Source organism: Tricharina praecox (genome assembly GCF_024521635.1).
Source record: "Tricharina praecox strain CBS 144465 chromosome Unknown BZA05scaffold_71, whole genome shotgun sequence".
Lineage (NCBI taxonomy): Eukaryota > Fungi > Ascomycota > Pezizomycetes > Pezizales > Pyronemataceae > Tricharina > Tricharina praecox.
The window spans coordinates 1-25,761 of record NW_026250473.1 but is presented as its reverse complement, the minus strand read 5'-3'; the positions used below and the strand labels follow the sequence as shown (position 1 = coordinate 25,761).

The 25,761-nt window shown below is 52.3% G+C and overlaps 8 protein-coding genes and 1 non-coding gene across 9 annotated transcripts; 6 read left to right on the top strand and 3 right to left on the bottom strand.

Moving 5' to 3' along the window:
* Positions 1-2,085: 2,085 nt before the first annotated feature.
* BZA05DRAFT_360763 (calnexin precursor) lies at positions 2,086-4,673 on the bottom strand. Its single transcript, XM_051481503.1, has 3 exons — positions 4,174-4,673; positions 3,898-4,081; positions 2,086-3,830 (listed from the first exon to the last, which is right to left on the bottom strand). The coding sequence occupies exons 1-3, from the start codon at positions 4,351-4,353 to the stop codon at positions 2,458-2,460; spliced, it is 1,737 nt and encodes a 578-aa protein (XP_051334489.1). The 5' UTR covers positions 4,354-4,673; the 3' UTR covers positions 2,086-2,457.
* Positions 4,674-7,445: 2,772 nt separating this feature from the next.
* BZA05DRAFT_413990 (uncharacterized protein) lies at positions 7,446-8,386 on the bottom strand. Its single transcript, XM_051485233.1, has 3 exons — positions 8,080-8,386; positions 7,796-7,993; positions 7,446-7,738 (listed from the first exon to the last, which is right to left on the bottom strand). Exons 1-3 carry the CDS (start codon positions 8,370-8,372, stop codon positions 7,657-7,659), a joined length of 573 nt encoding a protein of 190 aa, XP_051334488.1. The 5' UTR covers positions 8,373-8,386; the 3' UTR covers positions 7,446-7,656.
* Positions 8,387-9,712: 1,326 nt separating this feature from the next.
* Positions 9,713-10,751, top strand: BZA05DRAFT_467431 (uncharacterized protein; the record flags this gene model as incomplete). The annotated part of the gene is made up of 3 exons (XM_051487813.1): positions 9,713-10,098; positions 10,152-10,401; positions 10,464-10,751. 3 exons carry the CDS (start codon positions 9,713-9,715, stop codon positions 10,749-10,751), a joined length of 924 nt encoding a protein of 307 aa, XP_051334487.1.
* A 433-nt stretch (positions 10,752-11,184) lies between these two features.
* BZA05DRAFT_t309 lies at positions 11,185-11,265 on the top strand. The gene has a single exon. It is a non-coding gene; the product is annotated as a tRNA-Ser (tRNA).
* Positions 11,266-11,404: 139 nt separating this feature from the next.
* On the top strand, positions 11,405-12,651 carry BZA05DRAFT_380741 (class II aldolase/adducin N-terminal). The gene is made up of 6 exons (XM_051481922.1): positions 11,405-11,514; positions 11,577-11,599; positions 11,652-11,690; positions 11,747-12,138; positions 12,190-12,273; positions 12,326-12,651. The coding sequence occupies exons 1-6, from the start codon at positions 11,472-11,474 to the stop codon at positions 12,453-12,455; spliced, it is 711 nt and encodes a 236-aa protein (XP_051334486.1). The 5' UTR covers positions 11,405-11,471; the 3' UTR covers positions 12,456-12,651.
* Positions 12,652-12,786: 135 nt separating this feature from the next.
* BZA05DRAFT_439937 (P-loop containing nucleoside triphosphate hydrolase protein) lies at positions 12,787-16,134 on the top strand. The gene is made up of 4 exons (XM_051486562.1): positions 12,787-13,321; positions 13,385-14,571; positions 14,622-14,750; positions 14,801-16,134. Exons 1-4 carry the CDS (start codon positions 12,841-12,843, stop codon positions 15,905-15,907), a joined length of 2,904 nt encoding a protein of 967 aa, XP_051334485.1. The 5' UTR covers positions 12,787-12,840; the 3' UTR covers positions 15,908-16,134.
* Positions 16,135-17,213: 1,079 nt separating this feature from the next.
* Positions 17,214-18,894, top strand: BZA05DRAFT_360753 (uncharacterized protein; the record flags this gene model as incomplete). Its single annotated transcript, XM_051481502.1, has 2 exons — positions 17,214-18,116; positions 18,174-18,894. The coding sequence occupies 2 exons, from the start codon at positions 17,214-17,216 to the stop codon at positions 18,522-18,524; spliced, it is 1,254 nt and encodes a 417-aa protein (XP_051334484.1). The 3' UTR covers positions 18,525-18,894.
* A 253-nt stretch (positions 18,895-19,147) lies between these two features.
* BZA05DRAFT_477998 (Nup93/Nic96-domain-containing protein) lies at positions 19,148-22,666 on the top strand. The gene is made up of 7 exons (XM_051488341.1): positions 19,148-19,382; positions 19,445-19,559; positions 19,635-20,210; positions 20,270-20,466; positions 20,523-21,189; positions 21,237-22,040; positions 22,097-22,666. Exons 1-7 carry the CDS (start codon positions 19,192-19,194, stop codon positions 22,412-22,414), a joined length of 2,868 nt encoding a protein of 955 aa, XP_051334483.1. The 5' UTR covers positions 19,148-19,191; the 3' UTR covers positions 22,415-22,666.
* Positions 22,667-23,602: 936 nt separating this feature from the next.
* BZA05DRAFT_255398 (uncharacterized protein) lies at positions 23,603-25,761 on the bottom strand. The gene is made up of 10 exons (XM_051480084.1): positions 25,577-25,761; positions 25,384-25,465; positions 25,269-25,287; positions 24,736-25,168; positions 24,578-24,671; positions 24,474-24,521; positions 24,297-24,400; positions 24,167-24,229; positions 23,913-24,044; positions 23,603-23,727 (listed from the first exon to the last, which is right to left on the bottom strand). The coding sequence occupies exons 2-10, from the start codon at positions 25,419-25,421 to the stop codon at positions 23,708-23,710; spliced, it is 951 nt and encodes a 316-aa protein (XP_051334482.1). The 5' UTR covers positions 25,422-25,465; positions 25,577-25,761; the 3' UTR covers positions 23,603-23,707.

Sequence of the window (25,761 nt, the reverse complement as noted above, 5' to 3'; positions counted from 1 at the left end):
GCCTACTGTAGCTACTATAGACGCCGATGAATGTACAATGTTTCCGTAGTTCCCTTGTTAATGGTTTCTCTCCCGGACCGGATCGGACTGGGTGGCTGGGCTGGGCTGGTTGGCTGGGCTGGGGTAAGCTGGGTTAAGCTGGTGGGGCTGGGTTGGGATGGGTTGGCATGAGATGAGAGGAGATGAGATAAGCTGGTCGGGTGCGGGTGATGTGTACGGCGTTCCACTTTTCTATCTTTTTTTTTTCTTTTTTCCTTTTCTTCTTCTTTTTTCTTTTCTATCTTTGATTGATGTTCTCCACGGACAACTGGTATACCTGTCTGGCTGTAAATATCAAAATGGGCGATCTGATGCGGGTTACGGTTACGGTAAATGCGAATTGGGAATTGGGAATTGGGAGTTTCGAGATGGATTATGCGTGACGACGTCTATATACCACATGCCGCTGACATCTGGCAGTTGGAACTTGGGGTATGTAGGATGTGGTAGGATGTAGGTAGGATGTAGGTACCAGGTACCTTGCAGTCTCAACGGCTTTCTGTCTGGACTCTGGCGGGCTGATGAACCAGTATCTATGGACCAGTTCGGGATTTATGTAGTTAAGCGCTTCGCTCGTGATCTTCTGTGAAGATCTATGCACGATAATAACGACAAGTTACAAGAGACATTTTCCAGTCCGACAAAGAACCTGGAGTAGAAGAATTTAGCAGTGGTTGAACTGGGTGGGGGTGGGGGGGGGGCAAGCTGGTGAGTGGTGGCGGTGGCTGTGGCTGTGATGTGAGATCGGGAGAGGATATGTTGAAGTTTCTGGGGTCGCCACGGGGGAGACCCTATTGCCGCGAGAAAGATGAAGATGAAGATGAAGCCACGACGAGTCCATGACCTGAGATCGAAACGAAGTAGTATTGACCGGGACGATTGGAGTCGTTGAAACCGTGGAGATGTCCCATTTTCCTACAAAGGAGCTGCTGCACGAGCTTGTGAGTCTCCCAGGCGAGACAGATCTCCACCCTATCTCCACCCTATCTCCGCTCATTTTCGGCTTGGTCCACGCTCTGTTCCCGAGGATGAACCCGCGGAAAGTCAGGACTGACTAACTGCCGACACCGACCACTTGGGCGTTGTCGTCGGTAGTAGAATGCTGCGGAGAGTGAAATAGGTATCATGAACCGCCACTCAGCTCAGCTATCTCAGGTGGCGAAACTAGTGGTCAAACAGCTAGAATCAGTGCTGCTACTATCATAGTACTGTCATAGTAGCGCTACATGTACAGGATGAAGATATCTTACAAATACGTACAAAAACCACGAGTGTCTTCAATCTTCGCTGATCAATCGGTGACTGACAAATTATCTCTTTTACGTATCCGGTCACGCGCAAACGTTTGCATTCCTTTAGTCGGCAATAGCTGGTAGCTGGTATGATCTAGGTACTTTAGCACGGAAGGATTCTCTGGCAACAGATTTCATGCCCTATGTAGACCAGAGCCTAACCTCAACCGTTGCATTTCGAACTGACACACTGTCATGATTCATCCCGGATCGATCTTCGAAGATCTGAGTCTTGACTCTTGAAAAACCCTATGCATGGGTGAGGAAGATCTTAGTAGATGAGCCGACGAGGATCATAATAGGTAGTATTTACCTGGGTGAGCATACTTCATTCTCCTCTTCATATCTGCCCCCGAGCGGCTTTCGTGGGGGATGTTTGAACCAGACTGATAGCGATGCGGTAGGCTGGAATCTGGATGGGCGGCTGTATTGGATGATTTTTTGAGTGTCATTCATTACCAGGTATCATTCCGAGTGAGATCTTGTGCAGTCAGTCAACTCGGCCGCGCTTCAAGCTGTTTGACTCTTGAGCTCCGAACGTACCCGTTGGCTGTCGTCTGGCTGTCGTCTGGCTGTCGTCTGGCTGAGTCCGTTTACCGGTCCGTCCACCAGATGCCGACATTCCACAACGACCATCTGACCTGTAGTAGAACCCCCTCGCAGCCCATCCGTTTACACATTCTTCACAGTTTCAGTTTCACATCACATCACATCACATCACATCACATCACATCACATCAACGATCCGCCAGGACCACAAGTAGATACGTAAAGTAAAGTCCACTTTTAGAACCCGTACGGTAGAAGGAAGAAAGTAAGTAAGGAAATGAAGAGGAAGAAGACCACAACGCAAGGAACCTAAAGCTACAAATGCACGGCAAAAAAAGGACACCCTTGAACAAGACAAAACAAAACACCCAGCAAAGAAAAAGAAAAAGACAGTTTTGTTAAAGGAAATTTCAAATCAAACCCCCTCCCCCCTCCTCGTAAACATCGTTTCCCCAACCCCCAACAAGTTCACCCCCGAAAAGGCAAAAAATTAAACACCGGTCCGAAAGGCTGCAGACTCTCCCATTCCAATCTAATTTACAAATCCCTCTCCTTTCATCCATCCCGAGCGATGCGCTTAAGCCTTCTTCGAGGATCGTCGGGCAGCCTTGGGCTTCTCGGTCTCGCTCGAGGAACCCGTGGTGGTGGCGGTGGTTTCGGTCTTGGTTGCGGGAGCGACAGTGACCTTCTTGACGGTGGCGGGCTTGGAGACCGTGGTCAGGAGGCCGATGAGGATGGCCATGATGGTACCAATGACACCGAGGATGATGCCGGCGATGTCGGGGAAGGCCTTGATCGCTCCGACAGGGTCGATCTGGGCAGCGGCAATGAAGGGCTCGAGCTTAGCCTTGATGAACGCCAGCGGGTCCTCCTGGAAGCTGCCGATCTCCTTGGGGGGCTCGGGTGCCTTGGGGGCGGTGGCGGCCTCCTCCTCGATCTCGACGGCCTTCTTGATGTCGAAGGTCTCCTTCTGAAGCTTCTCGGCATCCTCGATCGAGTGGCCGATGTAGAGGTTGTCGAACAGAATGTCCTTGGTCATAGTCCACAGCTCGAATCCGACCGCACCAATGGGCTCGAAGTTGGCAGGCTCCTTGTCCTCGAAGTAGTTGGGATTAGGGATCTTGCGAGGCGACCAAGGTCCCTTGTAGGCGGGGTTCTCAATCATGGGAGCGATCCACTTGCCCTTGTAAGCAGGGTTGGCCTTCATGGGCTTCTCCCACTTGCCGCATCCACTGGCCTCTTCGCACTTGGGGTTGGTAACGGTGGGGGCGATCCAGTCACCATCCTCCTCGTCATCCCAGTCCTCAGGCTTCTTGGCATCGGGGTCGGGAATGAACTCGGGCTCATCCTCCAGCCAGTCCTCAGGCTGGGTGGCCTCCTCGTCAACAATCTCGTAAGGCGCATCCTCATCCCAGTCCTCCGGCTTCTTCGCCTCAGGGTCGACAATCTTGGGGGTGTCAACCCAGTCCTCGGGCTTCTTGTCCTCGGGATCCTCAATCTCGGTGGGAGGGTTCACCGCCGGGGTGAAGTCCTCGAGGAGGCTGCCACTCTTGACGCTCTTGCCGTCGATACGGACGTCGAAGGTCTGATCGGGGTTGACGATCAGGGTGTAGAGGGTGGACTGCTTGGTGATCTTGGCCATCGGGGGAGAGCTGAGATGCTTCTCCTCGTACTCGCCGGTCTTGGGGTTCTTGTGCTTGAAGATAAAGTGAACCTTGTTGGTAGCACCGCACTTGTCGGGTCCGAACATGATCACGTAGGGCGAGGCATTGGAGAACTCGTCGGCGTGAAGGTTGGCGTTCTCCTTGAGGAGTTTGAGGTAGGCACCACCGCACTCGAGACCATTCTGAAGCTTGACTTCGTACTGAACAACCAGGGTCTTGCCCGTGTTGTCGACCGGCTTGTCGAATTTGGCGGAGATGGCGTGGTGAGCGGCAACGTTCTTCACGACTAGATAGCAACAGCTCGTCAGTCTCCACCATTCCGAACACGTGTCAGCGCAAAGTCGGAAACATACCCAATCCCTTGTCTCCCTCGATGCCCTTAAGCTCAATAGGCTCCTCGACAGCCCACTGGCCGATGTAAGCCCACTCCTCCGCAGCATCTTTATCCTTCAGCTCCTTCTTGGCATGGCTGATCTTCCACCGGGAATCCCAATCGTCGGTAAACTGCTCGTAGAAGGATGCGGTGATAGCTAGCGGCTAGAGGTGGGGAAATGTCTCATTAGCAAGAGAACGCAGGAGTGGGCGCGCACGCGCACGGATTGGTGTTGTTCGGAGCAGGGGAAGCTTACAGAGAAGGTGGGCTTCTCAATGGCGATTGTCGACGTGCTGGTCACGGTTGATGTGGTTGTGGAGGAGGATCCAGCAGCGTCACCGAACACATCGTCAAGCTCATCGGCGACAGCAAAGTTGCCGAAGCCCATAAGGGCGACAGAGAACAGGCCAAAGGCCACATTCCGAGCGAAACGCATGTTGTGTGTGTTGGGGGAAGTGGGTAGAGCTTCAGGTGGATAACGAAGGTATCAAGCACGACAGTGTCGAGGTGGAAGCCGAGGGGGGCAATCGATGATGGGAGTAGGATGGGAGAGAGATCCGATTCCTTGAGTTTGTTTTCGTAGGGAGGAGGGGGGAGCGAGGGTGAAGTCGAGTTGTTGGAGTGAGAAGCAGAACTGAGAAGAAGTCTCAGAGATAGAGGGAGCTCGTGTTGGGTTTTGTAAGTGATGAGGACACTTTGGAGATTCAGCGCATCGGGTTTAGACAACTGCGTGACCCTGAAAGAGGCCACTTTACCACTTCCATCTGTACTACGCTACTTGCTACGCTAACTAAACTCGATCCGAAACAAGAAGGAAAGGCGGTTTATGCGCGACGAAAACCCTAACCCCGTCTTCACCGCCTGGCACGCGGAATCGTGGAAGGTTCTAGATGAAGGCATGACATTTTGGGTTTCTCTTGGATTATTCGACCCAGGCAGCTTTCAATTCTTCGTAGACGCCAAATTCGAGACCCGACCGTAACGGCGAGTGTGTTGGTGAGAACAAATTGTCGCGAAATGTGTTTGTTTCTCGAGTCTTGGGTGGCAGTATGAGTATCTCTGCGCGAAATTGAAGGGGCCGCGGCCGCAGTATCAACGACAGGGTCCACGTATACCAGATCTTTCACAGAACCACCCCACAAGCCGCTGCAGAAAAGTTTATCTAACGGCTCCACGTAGATTACCCAGTTGCTTTTGCAATTGTGTCTTTCCACCATCACCGAATCTTCCGTCGGCGCCGACCACCGGTTACTGCTGTGTAATACCCGGTTGGCTGCATACGGGATGTGTAGAATAGCCGCAAGAACCACCACCGATGGCTGCATGCTGCATGCTGCGGAAGTCTCCAGCTCTGCGTGCGCTACGACACCGGCGAGTCTCGAGCATTCTCGAGGATCACTGGTGAAAAGTGGCGAGCACGCGGAGAATTTGGCTCGATGTGATTGCCAAGGTGTAAAGTTTGCCAATCACAAGCTCCGGAAGTATGTACACTGCTCTCTGCACGATGCGGCCGTTAACAGAAATCATCTCCATCCAAGTGCCGCCGGTTACCATGAGCCCGAACGCCGTGTTCTGCTAGCTTGTTCGGGCAGACATGCACATACCATCTGATTGTACAGGCCGAGCATTCACTTCCGACATCTCAACATCATGCTGCGCAGGCTTCAGTCCCTGGGAAGCTAACACTGACTCAAAGTGAGATACGTGAGGTATATATAGCCTTTCAGCAGCTACTTTAGGTAGGATAACACTCGTACAACAAAACACCTTCTCCCTGGAAACAAAATCACGGAAGGACACCGCCCAAGAGCACTTGAACGAGGTCAAAAGACACTCATGTATCTTTCCGCCAATATCCACCAGAGTATCCAAAGGCTTTAGAGCCCTCTGCCATCCAGCCTTGGAGGTCAATACGGGATAAGTATCATCCCGAGGCTCCAGACGGAAGAATCTATACGGCGTGTAAAGCTAGGGCTCAGCCCATGCTTGAAAACGAGCGCTAAATCAAGTACCGATATCAGCCCTCTGGACTCTGGAGTCTGAAGTCTGGAGTCTGGGGTCTGGGGTCTGGGGTCTGAGGTCTGCGCTCCATCACAACCCTTGCTACATACCATGATTAGCCAAAATAACAAACTTCTATGAGTGAGGTGAGGTGAGGCGCACAGGATCCTATCCAAAAAATGTAAACATTTCGAGTAAAATGCAGAATGGCGGAGGTCCTAGAGGAACATACATACGCGGATGGGATTCTGAAATTTCTAGCGAGGATCACTCGTGGTCGGGTTCGGGATGAAGACGCCTTTGAAGCCGAGCTTTGCGGCTGCGGGTACTGTTCCCGTACGGCCGACCATGAGCAGCGGGGAACAGCTCGACGCCGCATAGGCGGGGAAGCCACTCACCTTGAGAAGTGGTATGTACCTAATGTATGTACCACTATGGTCGAGAAAAGCAACCACATATAGGTATGCATAGTACATACATTGTACAAAAAGCAATGAAGCCGAAGACTTTGTTTCCCTACTAGTAGCCCTCCATCACCAACCGCATAGTACCTATCGAGTAGGTACCTAGGCGGATATCTTTATGTTACATATTCCGCTCTTATGTGCCCTCTACATACTGCGCTTGGGAACGACCACAAGACCGCCGCCGCGTCTAGAAACCGCAATACTTCAGACGACAGTCCGCGGCTCCATGGCTCCGCAGGGTAGACAGGCAGGGTGGCTATCGGCACGACGAAATCGTTGACGAATCCGGTGATCGGCTACCTACCTAACCTAGGTATGTCACCGACTCTACTATGCAGTAGATATATACTCCGTCAACATATTGCAATCTGCATTTATCTGGTATGTACCTGCATATCCGGAGGATATGTAAGCTTGCGCGGTAAATGAAGAACCCAATCGTGCAGAAGGCTGAAGCAGCCGACGACGGCCGGACCGACCGCGTTTCCGAGGGGTTGGTCGTTTCCGGCTTATGTGTGTGGGTGGGTGGGTGTGGAAAGGCATTGATATGTGGCGCCAATTATTGATTTTGCGGTTGATCATAGAATCGCATACGATTTCTAGCATAACATCATAGATAGACGAGTCGGTGCGACTGCCAGACGAAATGGTTGTTGAAAGGGTTTGTTTGCTTGTCTCATCCTACGTAATCGTATTCAGTCTACTTATCTAGACTATGCGGAGTAATACATAGAAGTAGTTGCTGCAAGGAATTGTTGAGTTTGTCGAGTTTGTCGAGTGGTAATAAAACGAGTGCGATTTCGTGAATGACTCTCATTAAGGCTGCGTTGAGCCTTGGCCGACCTAGGTAATCGGCTTGAGGAACTTGGATATTCAAGCTTTATTAGCTGAGTATGTACCATCTATCTCTCAGGATAAGCCATGCGGATTATTCACTGATGGAGTAGATACGCCATTTGTTTTTGGCGAGAATTCTAAACATTCAGACGATTTTGTAGGGAGTGCGGACTATTCAACAGTATGGCCTAAGTTGAGTAGGCGTATGAATGTGAGATATAGAGGTGTAGATTTGAATGGTGGTAGCACGTGTGACAAATATTGCGAAAGACATTTATTGTGAAAGAGCCAGATCAGACAATTTGTTATGGTGTTTCCGTAGATTCCCCGCCATCCTTCGTAATATACCAGCATTGATCCTCCAAAGACAGTACAAAAAAAACTTTCATCATCATAATTCGTTAGAGAAGTAGCCCGATCCTTACCAGCTGTCATCAACCACAAACAGTGCGGCGGTCGTAGATAACTTCGAGGCCGAAGATTATCGAACACTGCGGTGGACCCACTTGCGGGCCCCTAATACTCTCGTCAACAATAATTTACTTGATCATACTTCATCAACAGGAAACTCACCAATACAAACTCCAATTATCGCCGCTCCTACAGCCCATCCAACTACCAGTAGACTGCCCATATCCCAGCCAGTTCCGACCGTCAGCACCGCGGATGACAGCAAAGCTATCCCACAAGGTCAATGCCGGGATTGTGTCGGTCTGTGGGTCGCTGCTGAAGACGTAGTACATCGGACTTCCGTGAGTGGGACGGAACCAACTACCACACACCGGCACATTAGTTCTCTCCTCCCCGCATACCCCTTCTCTCTTTCGCAGAAACACAGAAGACGAGTAAGTACATACAGAATATTTTCTGGCGCGGAAGCATCGTGGAGTTTTCCCCATCCCGCCTGCGAGGGATCGGTGCGGTTCCCGTACGGCTCAATGTACCCGCGGTAGTTGCGCCCGGGCGTAGCAAACCACCCGAGACGCCAATCGAGATAGCCCCAGGTATTGATAGGCGCTGGAGCGCGAGTGTCGGCACGCAGTCGGAAAGTGCGGTATCTCGGTCTGCCGGGGCCACACCGTCCTTCCTGGGCGAAGACGGTGGCGAAGAGCAGGAGGGAGAGGAGCGTGAAGAGGATAGACGGCTTCATTTGCGAGTTTCTTTGATGGCGAGAAAAAGAGTCTCTTTGAGAGTCGTGCCCGAGCCAGCAATTTATACACATATGGAGGTGGGGGCCGAATGCCCGCCCATTCGCCCACGCAGTGCACGCACGGCACAGGCCGGATGCGTCCTCGCTCCAGCTCGTATTCCCCACGCATGGTCCAATGGATCCATCGGCTCGATTGGCGAAACCGACATCGTGCCGTGCGCCACGAGCGTCATGCCTGCACATGGTTGTTATTTTTGTACATATCCCATTCGTATACAGACTTTCCTACAAGTTGCACAAGGGACCGGGAACGATGTGTCTCCAAATGGAAGTATCGCGGTGTTTACGTTGCACACGAGCCAGAGCTGGGAAATCTCGGTCGGTCCATCGGATCCAGCTCGTATTACCTGGAGAATTTGGCGGATGGAGTTTGACGCATGCGCGCAATAATTGTAGTGGTATCCTAATACTTAAGTAAGAATTACTTTAAGAAGTAATTTTATATTTTAGGTTTCACTTCGCTTGAGCCTCGGCGTTCGCCAATCAGCTTTCTGTATATAAATTTAGCGCAATTATTCAGTCATAGAGTAGTACTCGATTCTTGACTGGCGATTCATTCTGAGGTTGTTTGCTTGTGATGGAGGGAATTCGTCCTTTAGGGCTTGAGCAAAAAATATCAGACTTACCATTCATTCTGAGGTTGTTTGCTTGTGATGGAGAGAATTCGCCCTTTAGGGCTTGAGCAAAAAATATCAGACTTGCCAGTTACAAGGCTGAGATGCTTCACCAACCTCCAACCTCCATCCTCTCTTCCCGCTACAACCTCTCATCTCACAATTACTTCCTACCACACACACCCTACTTCCTTCATCCAACCAACCAACCACAACACCACAAATTTTCGACACCACGTTCGCAACCTCTCCACTCAAGATCAACTAACCTCACGAAAGTACCTTACCTTTCATTCACACTTCTCATCTCATCCAATCGCATCCTTAAACATGTCTCCGCAATACTCGAGCCTCTTCGGCAGCCTCAGCCCTGTGAGGATATCCGATGGATCTCTCATGGAGCAAGAACCCTGCTCCGAAGATGTCTAAATTAAGCAAGAACCCCGCTCCGACGATTTCGACATTAAGCAAGAGCATTGGGACGAAGAGGTCACCGTTATGCGAAGATATACCGGTAATTGAAATTGCTACGAAAAGTCAGAGCCCCGCGAAGAAGATTTCTATATTAAGCAAGAATCCGAATACGAAGAATTTGCTATGCATCAAGAGTCTCGAAGCGAATCAGTCGGTGTGAAGCAAGAGCATTGGGGCGAAGAGGCAGCCGCCATGCAACAACATACCGGAAATTGGAATGACTCCGTAAAGTCAGAGAATTGGGACGAAGAAGATGCTTACATCAAGCAAGAGATCTGGCACGAAGAAGATGCCTACATCAAGCAAGAGGATTATGACGAAGAGTTCGACATCAAGCAAGAGAGTTGGGACGAAGGTTTCTACATCAAGCAAGAACCCCACGGGGAAGATTTCGACATCAAGCAAGAGAATTGGGACGAAGATTTCGAAATTAAGCAAGAGGATTGGGACGAAGATATTGACATCAAGCAAGAACCCCGCGAAGAATATTCGAGTCCTGCTTTCCAACAGGAGTATGAAGAAGATGTTGAAACGGGAAGCGGTGGTCGTCAGAGGATGAGGCAGGATATCAAGCGGGAGTATCTCAAGAGGAAGATAGACGTTGAGCCGCAGAATTGGGATAGAATGGAAGCTGGAAGGGAGTCTTTCGACGGCTCACGACAGGTGGCATGAGCTCTGGCAACAAGAAGCCACGAATTAAGAAGGAAGATGTCGAGGTCGAGGAAGAAAAGCAGGTGGAGGAGAATGACCGCAAGACGGCCCCCAAAGTCACGTTGTCCGAGATTTTCCGGGCTGGTCAGATCAAGGTGGGCAATGTTTTCAGCCTTCGGAGGAAGTTCAAGAGATCTTGCAAAGGATATTGGGTTCGCAAGAATGCTGTGGTATGCACCTTCTTCGATCACGTAACTCTCCTAGGGAGGTCAGATTAATAATTGTGCACTAGATTACCCACACTGCCCCTTCTGGGAGTGCATTCGGTGTCCGCTACGCCCCAGGCACCGCGGAAATCCCCACCGACAAGCCGGATGACAAAACGGCCAAGAACATATCATCGCTCAACGAGCTGATGATTGTTCTTGGCCGGGAGCACGGAAGACCAGTGAAGAAACAGTTACAAGACAACGCGTGGAATCTTCTCTGGCTCTTTCGCTCCGGGGAGGAGGAGGATATCCAGTTGACTCTGCTCAAGCAGAAGTACCGCGAGGGGAAAATAGGCGAGGATGAGGCGTAGGGGGGATTTGAGGGGGATGTGAGGGGTGATTACATTTTTTGCATTTTTTAAAAGTTCAATGACATTTGTTTTACGTTTTATACTTTTGTTGTTTTTTTGGCCAGACTTGATTGTTTTTTGGCGAGACTTGGTTTTTTTCGGGGTATCATTTACCCCCAAGTTCCAGTTGCTCATGAATGTATCATGTAAATCAAGAGTGTTTGCGTGTTTACTAGCTACAAGAGCATTAGAGTGAATGAGAATTCCATGTAGAGTTGAAAGAGAGAGAGAGAGAGAGAGAGAGAGAGAGAGAGAGAGAGAGAGAGAGATCTTCGGTTTATTTCGCATGCAGCCTATCGGGACTATGGCGAATCATGTGGTTACGTTAATTAGCTAGCAATTCGTCTGAAGATTGTTGGATTATATTCTATGTCAAGTGCACTAAATAACAACAGGCGTTGTGGCCGAGTGGTTAAGGCGAGAGATTAGAAATCTCTTGGGTTCGCCCGCGCAGGTTCGAGTCCTGTCGACGTCGCTATGTTTTTGTTTTTTTTGGCGAGATGCTTTTGACTGCACAACTACCAGCAGGACTGTCGCTCGGCATTGACGTGTTCAGGGATGATGGTCATGTAGATAGCCTAAAAGTAGAGTGCCGGCGACGATCACACACTTTATTTTGACCCCGCCAAAAACTTTTCCAACCGCAACCCTTCATCTTCGCCATCTTTCTAGCTTTTAACCATGTGCGCCGACCACAATACCGAAGCCTTGATCTGCTCCGATGGTAAGCAGAATATCATCCTCGCTTCTCGATTAGCTACGTCTCGAACTGACTCATCAGTCCAGACCCAAATCACCCCGCTAACTTGGTACTTTCCTTCATCTCCCCAGCCAACAACATCCAAGCTTACAGCGCCGCAGATCTGCAGTCTCTGCCGCAACTTCTACACTCTTGGCTGGGTACCTTTCCTCATATCGCGCATCGTGCCCAACCCATCCTGATGGCCAGTCCCTAGGTCACTGGTACTGGCGGAGGCATATCTATTCGCGAGCGCACTCCCGACCATGACCACATCTTCCTCGCGCCGTCGGGTGTCCAAAAGGAGCGACTGCAGCCGGACAACATGTTCGTCATGGACTACCCCACGCAGACCTACCTTCGCAAGCCCGTGGATCTAAAGCCTTCCGCGTGCACCCCGTTGTTCATGGCGGCGTTCAGCAAGCGCGGCGCGGGAGCGTGCATCCACACCCACTCCCAGGCTGCGGTCCTGTGCACGCTGCTCACAAAAGGGAAGACCTGGTCAATCGCGAACATCGAGCAGATCAAGGCTATCCCCAGGCCGTCCACTGGGGGCTACATGGGGTTCTTTGATACTTTGACGATTCCTATCATCGAGAACACTGCGCAGTGAGTGCTATTGTCACGCTTCCTTTCTACAGTCTGCTGAGATCCCCGTAGTGAGGAGGATTTGAGGGAAAGCCTGGAGAAAGCCATCGAGGAGTACCCGGACACCTGCGCGGTGCTGGTGCGAAGGCACGGAGTGTAAGTCGCCATCTTTTTGGCAAGCGGGGGGACCCATCTAACAATGCAGCAGCTACGTCTGGGGCGATACGGTGTGGAAAGCGAAGACACAGGCTGAAAGCCTGGACTACCTTTTTGAGTTGGGCGTCAAGATGGTGCAGTTGGGGCTTGATCCAGCGGGAGCGATTGCTCCTGTAGAATAAACAGATACTGGGTGGATGGTGGTTCTAGCTTGTGGCAGCGTTGCTGGATGGTGCCGGACGGTACCTTTCTTCTCCGCGACCGTAATTCTTATTCTACCTGAAGTACCATGTATGATGGAGTTTGGGGGTTTTGTACGGTTACCATGCACATTAAAAAAGCTTTTGTCTTTCTTTGCATAATGGGGCTCTCCCGAGGCACCGAGCCCATTCCATGAGCCACATTCAGTAGAATCTCGAGTGATATTTCGTGGTCGCAACGTCACACAACTGTGTCACCTAGTCTATGCGAGCTCGACAAATTTGCATGGATCATGGTCGCGTCGCGTTTTCCCTTGAAACTCTACTTCCATTTTACGCCTCACCAACGCCCACCTTAAAAACTACCATGGACAGTGACGAAGACTTCGGCAGCGATATCGACGATTCCGAATTTATAGCCGCCGCCACACAAGCCGAACAAGAGTTCAGTTCCAATGCGAACCGCACCATAAGCAATGGGGGCGACCTCCTGCCACCCGATGACTTCATCGACGACGCCGATATCGAGATGAACGACTTCATGTCGTTCTCGCAAGCTCCCATACCTCCACGAGGAAACCTACGACAAACAACACTTTTCGGGGCCTCGGTGGTGGAGGCGAGTTCACCCCAGCAGCAGAAGCAGAAGCAGAAGCAGCAGCAGCAGCAGCAGCGACCGAGAGCGAATTGGCCACTGTCAAATCAGGAAGAAAAGCCCACACACCACAAGATCGACCGCGAAGCTGCAAAGACGTGGATCTACCCAATCAATGTTTCGTACCGCGACTACCAGTACAATATAGTGCGCCGTGCACTGCTATCAAATGTACTATGTGCTCTCCCCACAGGTGTGTACGGACGCGCGGTGCCTTCTCCGTTGAAGGCCTCCCACTGAATTATGTGCTGCGTAGGTCTGGGTAAGACATTCATCGCGGCCACGGTCATGCTCAATTGGTTCCGATGGGCCCCCGAAGGACAAATTGCCTTCCTGGCGCCCACCAAACCACTCGTTCACCAACAGATCGAGGCTTGCTTCACTATCGCCGGAATACCACGGAGTCAAACAGCAACGATGACGGGCGGTGTGCCGAAAGCGCTACGGCAAGAATACTGGGAGGAACGGAGGGTATTCTTTACGACACCACAGACGATGCAGAATGATATTAAGAACGGACTTTGCGATCCGAAAAGAATCATATGTCTGGTGGTTGACGAGGCTCATCGGACCACTGGTGCGTACGCGTACGGAGAAGTCGTGAAGCTCGTACGGAGGGAAAATACCAGCTTCCGTTTGCTTGCCCTTACAGCGACGCCTGGCTCCACCGTGGAGGCTGTCCAGGGTGTCATCGACGGTTTGGGTATATCCAGGGTAGAAATCCGGACCGATGAATCCCTCGATATCCGGCAGTATATCCAAAGGCGGAACCTTGAGGTTCAGACATTCTCCATGCCACCGGAAATGGTCGAGCTGAGGGACTTGTACTGCAAATGTTTGGAGCCGCAATTGAAAAAGCTGAACGCTGGTAAAGCATTTTATCAAACCAGAGCCGAAAACCTCACGCCCTTCGGTGTAATATCAGCGATGGGAGAATGGAGGAATTCTGCACAGGCTCGGAACATGAACAAGGGCTACTTCTTCGGTTTGATGAAGCTCTTCAAGAATCTGGCCAGTCTTGCGCATCCACTCGGTCTCTTGGAGACGCACGGCGTTCGCCTTTTCTACGACAAGCTGATCAATGCGCGGGAAGATGAGACCGACGAAGAAGTGACCAAGTCTGCTGTGAACTCGATCCGCAAGGAAAAACCCTTCACACAGGTTCTTGAGCGAGCAGCACAAATCGTAGCCGATCCCAACTTTTCCGGTCATCCAAAGGTCGACTTCATGGTCAATGCGATTCTGAAGCATTTCTCTGAAGCCGAAGATGAAGATACAAAAAGAGAGACCAGAATCATGGTGTTTACGAGTTTCAGAGATAGCGCAGAAGAGGTGACGCGAATGCTCCGGAGACACGAACCCTTAATCCGCCCGCATGTTTTTGTGGGGCAGGCCAATTCTGGGAAGAATTCGGCTGGTATGTCACAGAAACAACAGCTTGATGTATACTGTCTGGTCCTAAGACTGCCACTTTTGCTGACGACTGCTCCTAGATCATCTCCAAGTTCTCTGACGGAACATACAATACTCTAGTCTCGACTAGTATTGGAGAGGAAGGACTGGATATTGGAGAGGTTGACTTGATTGTGTGCTACGACACTTCAGCATCACCCATCCGACTTGTAAGCCCCATTTCTATGTTGACGATGGACATTGCTGATTACTCTTCCAGTTGCAACGTATGGGCCGAACAGGTCGTAAACGGGTAGGCTCCGTTCTGGTTCTTCTCAGTGAAGGACGCGAACACGACAAATACAAAAGAGCTCTGGACAACTACGCAGTGATGCAAAAGAAGATTGCGTCAGGAGCCGACTTTTCGTTCCCCCACGAGCTGTCTCCTCGCATCATCCCGAAAGATATCGACCCTCAACCAGACAAAAAACACATCGAAATACCAGTCGAAAACACGCAACCGGAACCAGACAAACGGAAACCCAGGACAAAAAAGAAGGCGCCAATCAAAAAGTTCTTCATGCCCGAAGGTGTCCAGACTGGCTTTACCAAAGCGTCGCGGATAGGAAAGGAGCATGTTCTGTCCACCGATTCGTCCGGTGGTGAATCGGAAAACGCAGCCCGGGCAAGCGGAGCTCCGGGTGGGACGAACGAAGAGCCATTAGCCCCTTTACTCGACGATTACGCTGCTCTACTCACAGAGGCAGAACAGCTGGAGCTGCACCGACACTATATCCAGGATTTCTCGGGTCAGGATACCGTGATCGTCGAGCACCCGCGTCTAGACAAATTCCCAGAAACACAGAGAAACCTGGGGCCGATAAAACATGTGCCCCATAGTGTGGTCACAAAACGCTTTGTTAATATGATTGGTTGCATGCGAGCAATCGACGACGCCAGACTGGAGCGTTTCCAGAGTACCCTCGACCGGGATCTCCTCAAGAGCCCCAAGAAAACGTTGGCGTTCAAGCCCGTAAGACCAGCGGCAAAACCCCCGGCAAAACCCCTACTGGCCCAACGAAAACTACCTGTTAAGTTGAAGGAGAAGAGGGGGGCACGGAATGACACTGACGATGGCGACGACGATGATGTGGAAATTATATCACCACCACCACCGCCACCAAAAGCTCGCACACGAGGCAAGCTGGTGAAGCTGGCAGCTCCTCCCCTCGTATCGAGTGGCGACGACGAGGACGTTGTCGTGACGTCGAAACGGAAACGGCAGAAGGTTTCCACTGCCGGCTCGGACTCGGACTCGAGTCTTCCCGACGCTGCAGACTTGCTGAATAGTTTTCGGTGGGCTGGGAGCGGACAGAAGACGATGTAGCTTGGAGAGCGGAGAGCGTGGGGCGGGCAGATCCAGGTGTCCGTTTGGCTAGAGATGTAATCTTGTCTATCATACAACGAGGTGTTGGCGTGGTTCATTCTCTTATAAGTTTTGGCAGGAATGGGCTTCCTTTGCTTTGCTCCTCTGGGGTTAATGTATAAGTATAATAGCAAAAAATGGGGTGCGATTGCTACCAGCGGAGAACGTATATCAGTGTGAATACCGGGTTAACATGGTAATTCGGCAGAGAATAAGTAGGCCTACTGGAGCAAACGTCTACGACATCGGGTTAACCGTTAACACGAGCTTTTGGTGTATACCTATTGGATTACTCTGGCAGCAGTCGGATGCTGCGTTTTGTTACAGAACCTACACACTTGAATGAGACTATATAAGCACATAATTACTTAGACTATGCTATTATACACAACATCTCGAATGATGTTATCGTGGTCAGTGTGAAGCAGACGGATATCGAGAGAGTGTGCGTGTGTATGCAGGTTATCCGATGACTTCACGTTGGTCGTTATGTGCTTTTCAGTGCATATCCGGACATGAATCGGAGAGCCAGAGATGCCGCCCTAAAATCTGGAGAGAACTTCCTTCCCTTCACGATCTGTACACTGCCCGAATCCAGCTTCCATCCGACATTTCAATTCTGCAGGCGTTCCGGACCATACGGGCACGACAGAACTCATTGTTAGGCGAGCAGCGGGCATTGTAATATATGTACTACTTATAGTAATAGTTAGTCCGTTGCTCTCAATAGAATACCTACCATTGTGGGGTTGGGTCGTCTCAGCTCGCAGCGCAATCTGTAGTTATTTACATACCGGTACATATACTCTGCATAGTGTAGCGCCAACCAAAGAACCGCCTGTGCAGATCAACCACATGGAACTCCCCAAAAGCGCACGATTACATAACCTCCTCACCGTCGATTATGTACTCTATGTATGCACTCTGGCGACGTCAACACTAACTAACGACGAACTCTAGGTCGTCCGCCTGCCTGCCTGCGCTGCCGACGTTCTAAAGCCGAAGAACGACCTCCCCACAACCCATACGAACCACGCGCAGATCCCCCGGACTCGGGCTGAAGCACAAACAGGGTTGATGATTCGCTGTAACGGCGCCTGTGATTCCTGTTCCCCCATCCCCTCCCATCCTTCAATCACCAGCGCCGCCAACACAGCATCGGTTGTTGTCCCGTGAGACGGTGCTTGCTTGAATTGACGACAGCGATAACTACCTCGCACACTACACTACACACCGCTCGAAACCGGCTCTCCTAGATACATCCAAGATGCGCCACGACCCCCGCATCCGCCAAAACATCGACCATTTCTCGACCTCGCTTGAGTCCGCCGTCGAAAATGCGCGCACCGGCTGCTTCACCTTCACCAAGTCATACCTCGAGCCTTGTTTCTCCTCCCTGATAGATTGCTGTACCACCTGCGTTCCGCAAGCAAAAACCCACCATCACCACCACCACCACCATCACCACCGCCACCGCGCGCCGCAGCGCAGCGAGTTTCCATTCGCATTCTACGACTATGACGACTACGACAGCGACTCCGATGAGCGTGCGTCGCGCGGGTTCCTAGCATGGGGGACCGACGAGCTTGACCGCCTGCTGGCTGGGAGCGGGAGTCAATCGCCGACGACGAGGAACGAGAGGATGTTCTACGGCGCTGTGAACGATGCGTCCGGTCCTAGCGGCCTGCTGAGGAAGAGCACGCACCCCGGCGGTGTGGGCCCGGACCCGACGGTGATTCCTGGGACCAACATGTTTGGGTTTCTTTCCTCGTTTGGGTTCCGCGGCAAGGGAATGCGGTATAAGCCGTCGGCGGCGAATCTGCAGGAGCATCCGCAGCGCAGCACGGCGGATATGACCTATACGCGCGGCCATGGGAGACAGAGGAGTGGGACGGAGTCGAGTTTGGCGAGTCAGGGCGATAGTTTGAGGAGTCGCATGGATCTGTGGCCGAGTGAGGATGAGGACGATGCCGTCGTTATCGGCGATGATGCGTTTCCGAGGAGTAGCGATGGGGAGAGTACGCATGCTATGGGATTGGGCATTGGCACCGACGACGATGACGGTGTGAGGTATGAAGATCTACTGATAGATGACGGGGATGCACGGCGGCGGATGTGGAGACACGCGAAACGACTCACCATGCAACGGGGGCTGAGTTCAGATAGCATGGTACGTTCACCGTCTTCCCATCCTCCAATATATCTTCCAACAACTAACCATCCACAGGAAGAAAGCAAAGCCAGAAGCACCTATAACCAAGGCTCCAGCAGTGCGCCACCCACAATACTAGCCACCAGTCCTCCCGGCAGCATCAGATCCTATGAAGCCATGAGCATCCAACAGCGATCGTTATCGCCACTGAGTGCGGGGGCACTGCGAAAAGAAATGGATAACGAGACGCCCAGGGCGCACCTGCAGATGAGGCAGGTATCAGCACCTTCACCCATCCATACCCCGTCGTCACCACGACCTCCATCGGAATGTGCCAGTGATTCCACGCCGAGGGCTTCTGCGTCGGGGATCTTGATGGTTCCGCCGTCGCCGTCATTTTCACAAGCGGATCCTGATGACGAATAGGATATGGCAAGTGTTGAGTAAAGTTTTCTTTTCTTTTTGTTTTCTTTTCGGGAATTTGTGGCGTAACGCATCTCGTTTTTGTTTGTGTTGATATGGTTGGATGGGAGTTGGATGGGGTATTTGCTTTGCTTTGCTTTCGTGGTATTGATATAAAAGTGGGTTTACCAGATCAGGTAATGGGTGGGCAGGGACGGAGTGTAAATTGGGTTATTGGGAGGGTATCCGGTCACAAATGCGATGGTCCTCTCACTTATGTGCGAATTTGAAGTGATCGGTAATGCGAGTGATAGATGCTGAATTCTCAACCAGAACCCTAGTTCCCGTCTTGGATGCAGCTGCTCTATTCGCGCTCGGTTCATGGTTAAGACGGCTCGTCCTCGGCGTGGGTAGATCCACCCAACATAAAGAGAACCTTCTACGTGAACAACTTTGACATCAAAGAAGTAGAGTGATTGTGCGACGATTCGCACTAACCACCTAACTAATTCTGGTGGGGCACAACCAAATGTCGAACCAGGATCTGTGATCGCATGTATCTAGGTGACACGTGACACGTGACGGACGCGTCGCCAAGAACGACTTAGAGCCTTGGCTTTTGTGCCTTCACGTTGTCCTGGAAAGCGCCTGTCAAAACAAAAAGCAGCAATCCACAACGTCCACGCCCTCCATGGCCTCAGCAGACACCACCACGCACATGTCGACCAACTCACTCTTCAGCTCGCTGCTCGAGCAGTCGCGGAAGCTGCGCCAGGAAACCGACAACGCCGACCTCCCGTCCATCCAGCTCGGCCTGGGAGAGATTGAGCGACGCGCCAAAGAGCTAAAGAAAACTGTCCCCGGACGAACCGATGCGAGAGCGTATGTTTGATACCCTTCGGAGAAGGGAATGCGAGGTGTACTGATGGGGGATCATCGCGCAGACGCTACCTGCTCCGCGCCGGAGGCATCGATGCCGATCAGAACTTGAGGGATCTGGAGTCAATCGATTTCCAAACAGCTTACGAGCCGTCGGGACCGATCGACACCGACGTCGAGGTGAGCTTCATCCTCCAGCTGCCTGTCCGGCCATGTGTTTGTTTTTCTTGCTGACCCCGGATACACGTGAAATAGTCGTACCTCCGCAACCGACGAGACCAGAGCGTCGAATCATCGATCGAGGAGGGCATGCGCCGTACTGCCCGCGACTTCGATTCGTTCGTCGCCAAGAATGTCACCACCGAGTGGGAAGCGCAGAAGCAGCGGATATTCGAGCACTTCGGGCTCGGAGGAAAGCCGTCGCCCACCGCGCAGAACGGCGATAACGGCGGATTCGGGCTGAGCGCTTTCGGTGCGTCGTCGTTCGGACGGTCAAGATTGAGCGGATCTGTGGGCCCCGCGAGTAACGGTGGAAACCTGGGTACCAACAGTGTCTGGGCGAAGTTGAATCTGGGACAGAGCGTACTGGGCAAGTCAGTCACGGCGAGACCAACAGAGCAGACCGCTTCGATGTATCAGGGAAGCTTGTTTGCCGATGTGGACTCGTCGACACAGGCGGAGCTCTCGAGACCGGTACAGTTGAGGCAGCAGAGATATTCCCAGGCAGTCAAGAATTTGAACCTCACACGGCTGAGCGCAACTCCGGGATCGGGGAGCTTCGCGATCATGAAGGAGTTTGGTGATCTCACAGCTGCCACGGGCGGCGATATGGTGAGTCCCGTACTGTACTTCTCTTCGCCTAAGACGGAATTATTAACACTTCGGGGTAGTTGACGCTACAGTTGCAAGATTCATGGAGCCTACTCAGTAACATCGTTTGCGAGGACGGCGGAGACAACCCTTTTGGAGGTGCACAAGAACGGCGGTTTGTACGAGATCACATCTTGAATACTGCAGTCGACGGACAGGAGGCAGGCCGGATCCGCAAGCGTGTTGAGAAGGGCTCCAGGCGATTTTTGGAGAAACAGTAAGCTCGGTATCTTCGATAGCTCCATGAGGCGTGGCGCTGACTAGGGAAATCAGGTTCAACCAAGTGGTCGATAAGGCGGTTTCCGACAACCCCCAGATCGCTAGAGTTGGAGGTGTGCCATCAGTGTTTAACAAGTTCCGTGGTTTCATCAATGTCAAGATGGCTCAGAATAAGGACAAGCCAGACTGGGACGTCAGATGTTTCCAATCCATCAACGAAGTGCCGTGCTGGGCGATGGTCTTCTACCTGATCCGTGCTGGTTTGCTCAAGGATGCAGACAGCTATGTTCAGCAGCATTTGGCGCAGTTCCAGAAGCTTGATCGGGGCTTTGCATCGTACTTGCACGCGTACGTAGCCCACGAAGACCGCCGCTTGTCCCGGCCGCTTCATGATCGTATCAACGGCGAGTACAACAACCGCATCCGTCATATGGAGGATTGCAAAGATCCCTTCAAGCCGGCAGTGTACAAGATCATTGGACGGTGTGAGCTCGCGAAGCGATCACTCCCCAACATCATGCCCACGGCTGAGGATTGGATGTGGCTACAGCTCGTTTTGACGAGGGAAATCGACCGGACGTCGGAGCCTGCCCACGAGGTCTTTACCCTGCACGATCTCCAGAAGAGTGTTTCGCAGTTCGGCGCAAAGCACTTCATGGCTAAGGGTAGTAACTTTGGCCTGTATTTCCAAATGTTGCTCATGTGCGGACTATTCGAGGATGTAAGGACTACTATTCCCCCCACTATAGGATTCCACTGACGGGTTAGGCTGTTCACTATCTGTACGGATTCCAGTTCGTCGACGGAGTACACTTTGCCATCGCCCTCACATATTACGGATTACTGAGGCCGTCTGACAATCCAATGACTCTGGAGCTGCTCACCCTGGGCGTAAATGGCGAAAAACGGATCAACTTCCCTCGGATGATTGGTTACTATACCTCCGATTTCCGCACCCCGGACACAGAGGCAGCAGTAGATTATCTCTCCCTTATATGTCTCAACGGTGATCTTCCCGACCCAGTCGGTCCTGCCCAGCTCAAGATCTGCCACGATGCTCTGCGGGAGCTCGTCCTCACAACCCGCGAGTTCACCAAACTGCTGGGCGACGTTCGTGCAGACGGAACTCGCGAGAAGGGGGCGATCGAGAAGCGGATGAAGCTCATCAAACTCTCGGACCAAGACCAATTCCTTCATACCATCACCGAACAGGCGGCCGTACAAGCGGACGACGACGGTCGGGCTGCAGATGCGGTGCTGCTGTACCATCTTGCCGAGGACTATGATACAGTCGTACAGATCCTCAACAAGTATCTGTCTAGTCACATCGCATTGGACGATGGCATCCCGTTCCAGGGCCTTCACGGGTCAAACGTTCCTCCTGGCTCCAGCATGTCGCTTGCCTCTGTTGATGATCCTACGCACTTGGCGATCAACATGCTCACAGTGTACAAGAACAACCACATCGCGCGTAAGATCAACCCGCGTAATCGCGAGGCCTGTGGTGTTCTACTGCAGATCTCGGAGGCCAAGAGGCAATACGAGATGGGCGAGTGGGCAGCATGTCTCTCGGTAAGTCCCCCATCCGCCTTCCTTTCCCTGGGGCACACACAGCTAACCAGCAGCAGATCATCGACCACGTGGACGTGATCCCGCTCGACCCCCGCGGCGACGTCGGCAACATCCGCCGCCGCGCACAGAACTTCGTCACGCTGCACGAAACGGTGGCGCGCAACGTCGGCATCCTCCTCAAGATGGCGGTCGACTGCTGCACGCGGCTGTGCCAGGAGCTGCGCGAGAGCGGATACACCGATGCCAACAAGGATCAGAAGCTCGGCGAACTCAGGGCTAGGATAAAATCCGCCATGATCTATGCCGGCATGATCCAGTACAAGCTGCCCGCCCATATCTATGCTTTCTTGAACAGCAGGGATGTCGGCGAGTAGTGGTGGTGGCACGGCACTGGTGGGGTGGGCTGTAGATGAAAATCTTCTTTTGGTGGTGGGTATTTGTGGGGATACGAGATTGGAATGCGCGATGGTGGAGTTAATGATGGCTATGAATCTTGCGGTCCTACTACTCCATACCTTGTGACATTTAAGTGTGCTTTTGGTCTTTGTGATTCATCGTTCCGTTGCATTTTGGTTTCCGTGGTCCGAGACAATTCAAACCTTGGGACAACATCCAGCAAGAACCAGAGCTGACCGGGCGTCTGGTAAATTGCGCGGGGCCAGCGTTTTTTTCTGTTTCGGCATTTTGCATTCGTCCATGTTCGACCACGACAGTTTTTGATTACAAAAGGCCGCTTTCTGCCCCACTGGTCACCGAGTGTTTCTCCTCTCCACTATCCACCGGCGTATCAACGATAAAACCAACGCAAAACCTAACACAGAAACAAATCACACATCCAAATACCAATACCGGACTCCCGAATAAGTATCCCAACGAATGATAGTACATGCCATAGGTCTACGGGCTGAGCATACTACTACAGAGAACTACTTTACAAACTCCCCTCCCGCTTGATAGCGATACATAGCAGACCACTCCTCGGCCCGCGGGGAGGGGATAACCATATATTTTACATAGGTGGAGGTAGGTGGAGGTAGGTAGTCGCCGAGTAGCATGATCTATCACTCTGGCCAGTAGCCATTTCCAAGGTGCCGTTTTTTTTTCCCCAGTGGCGTTTCGAACTACCAATCCAAGACTCAATACCGGTATGTATAAGCCAAGGCAGATATATAGGAAGAAAACTGGCAGAGCCACGAAGTCCTTGAGCATTGGCTTGGAAAATATCTGGCAGCTGCTATGTAGGTATTCTCGTTTGACGGTGCTGGCTGGGACATAGAATACTCTAACAACAACTTGTATCAACCCTATCCCCACCTCACCCACCTCACCCACCTCACCCACCGCCGCCTCACACGAAAAAAAAAGGAAAAAAAAGGAGAAAAAAGGATGTAATTTCAACCAAATGAACAGATAGACAGCACAGACAGACCAGACAGCACAGTACAGCAAAGACCCCATTCCAAACCCCGATCCCTCCCTCTACCAGGTGTCTCTTCCCTCTTTCCAACCATACTTTACCTTACGCCGTGAAAGCCGCATTGTTCCCTTCCAGAGCATAGTCTACCGTGATTCTCATGACTAGATTTCGCCAAAAACCGACCCGAAAAGGACACACACACGATTTCAGCGGGGGGACAGCACAACACACCAATTACCATCATCATCAATCAACGCTGCCGTAAGATTTCTACCGGGAACGACAAAGACCCAGACAAAGGTGCCATGCATTAGCAGCCTTCAGGCGGTGGCAGGGTGTGGGGAGGTGGGGGGGAGTAGGGCGGTTGGGGGGTAGGGAAAGGGAAAGGGAAAGGGAAAGGGAAAGGGAAAGGGAAAGGGCAGGAAAGATGGATGTAATATGTTTTGTCTGCGTACCTGTTAAGAACTCCTCAAAGCTGAGGGTGATGAAGCCATCCCTATCATCGTCGTACTTCTTGAAGACCTCCGTCATGCGTTTCAGCGAGATGCAGCTCTGCACAAACAGATCAAACGAGATGGCGTTCTGTCCTGTTATGCGTAAATCAACCAGATCAGCACCCATCTCAGCGCAACATAGTTGTCCCCCCCCCATTGGTGCAGAAAAAAGCCGTTCCCACCTTGCTGGGTTGGCTGCGGCGAGGAGTCCTGACCTCTTCGGTCGTATGACCTGAAAAGCAGCTGCACGAATTGCGGGGACAGCCGATATCCAAAAGCTGCGGGGCCGAGTGCCGTGGCGTCAGAAAGATTCCCGTCGAGGAGGAGGAAAGGTCAGTCATCTACCCGCAAGAGCGTTCGCAAACTCTTGGTACGAGATGTTACCACTCTTATCCGTGTCGAAGCGGTCAAAGAGCTGGCGCCACGCGGCAAGAAAGCCCCACAGTCCACTGGATATACGTCCATTAGCCCCCCAACGTCGACTACTTCACGAGAAATGATTCGGAAGTGGGGGCCACCAACCAGAACTCATTGAATCCGATGGTGCCCGAGCGATCGGTGTCGAACATCCTTCTCCGGAGTTAGGAATAGATCGATCCCCTCATGAAACCGGGATAAGCGTGTACCTGATCATCATGCGAACCGTATGCGGATCGAACGAGGTCCAATCACCGTTCACCAGGGCAGCGCGCAGCTCCTTTTCGCTCAGCTGTCCACTTCCTGCGGCGCCCATCAGACCCTCACTTCCTCGAGTCGAGCACCCGCACACGGGTGTACTACTAACCGTCCTTATCGACCGCCTTGAACAGCGGAAACAGAGCGGGGTCGGGACCGCCGGGCGGCGCCGGAGTAGGCGGCGGCCGGGAAACCGGCGGCGGTCGCTGTCCATATCCCTGCGGTGGAGGCGGACTGGCAAACGCGTTAGGCGGCGGCGGGCTGGCGAACTGATTGTGCGGGGGAGCTTGGCTGTATCCCGGGCTGGGACCGCGACCAGGTACGCCGCCGCCGCCGCCGCCGTACTGCTGCTGCTGTTGCTGCGGATGTTGCTGCTGCCCGTATCCTTGCTGGGGATGTTGCTGCTGGGGGTGCTGCTGTTGCTGCTGCTGGGGGTGTTGCTGCTGCCCGTAACCTCCCTGCTGATAATTGTGCGCTTGCTGCCCCTGCTGCTGCGGGCGTCCGGCTGGACGTTCTTGGAAGTCTGCCATCATTTGTGCTGCCTTGAGAGTGTTTCAGCAACAGGCGCGAATAGAATACGAAGTGTGCGTATATGTGAAGCGTGGGTGCGTCTGGAGGAGGAGGAGGAGTGCTATAACCAACCTGTTCAGGCTCCGCATGGCTGTGGAGAGAGAAGATAGAGACATCAGCACAGTGTCATAATTTCTTGGAGCTTCATCCATAGCGGACAGGAGGGCAGGGCAGGACAACAACTTACGCGGGCAGAGCGTCGGGATTCGAGTTGTAGTACGCCATCGGGGGAGCGAAAGAAGAATGCAATAGAGTACGTATCTATCTATCTATCTGTCGGTCCTACGTTTCCCTTTGTTAGCTTCCACGTGCGTCCAGGATACATAGATGCGACGCAACGGCGGGGGGCTGGACTGACGCGGACGAGTTGCGTATCGTACCTGCAATAATCTCTCACGAGCCCGCTTGCTATGTCTTGTCGATCGTCGCGAAGATCTGTTGTCGGAGGTGATGGTCAAGTTGGAGGAGATGAGGAGTAGTTGAGACGAGGTCGTATAAAGGTAGAGGTGGAGGAGGGGTGACGGCGGCAGCAGCAACCAAGCAAGCACAAGGTCGGGGGCTGCTT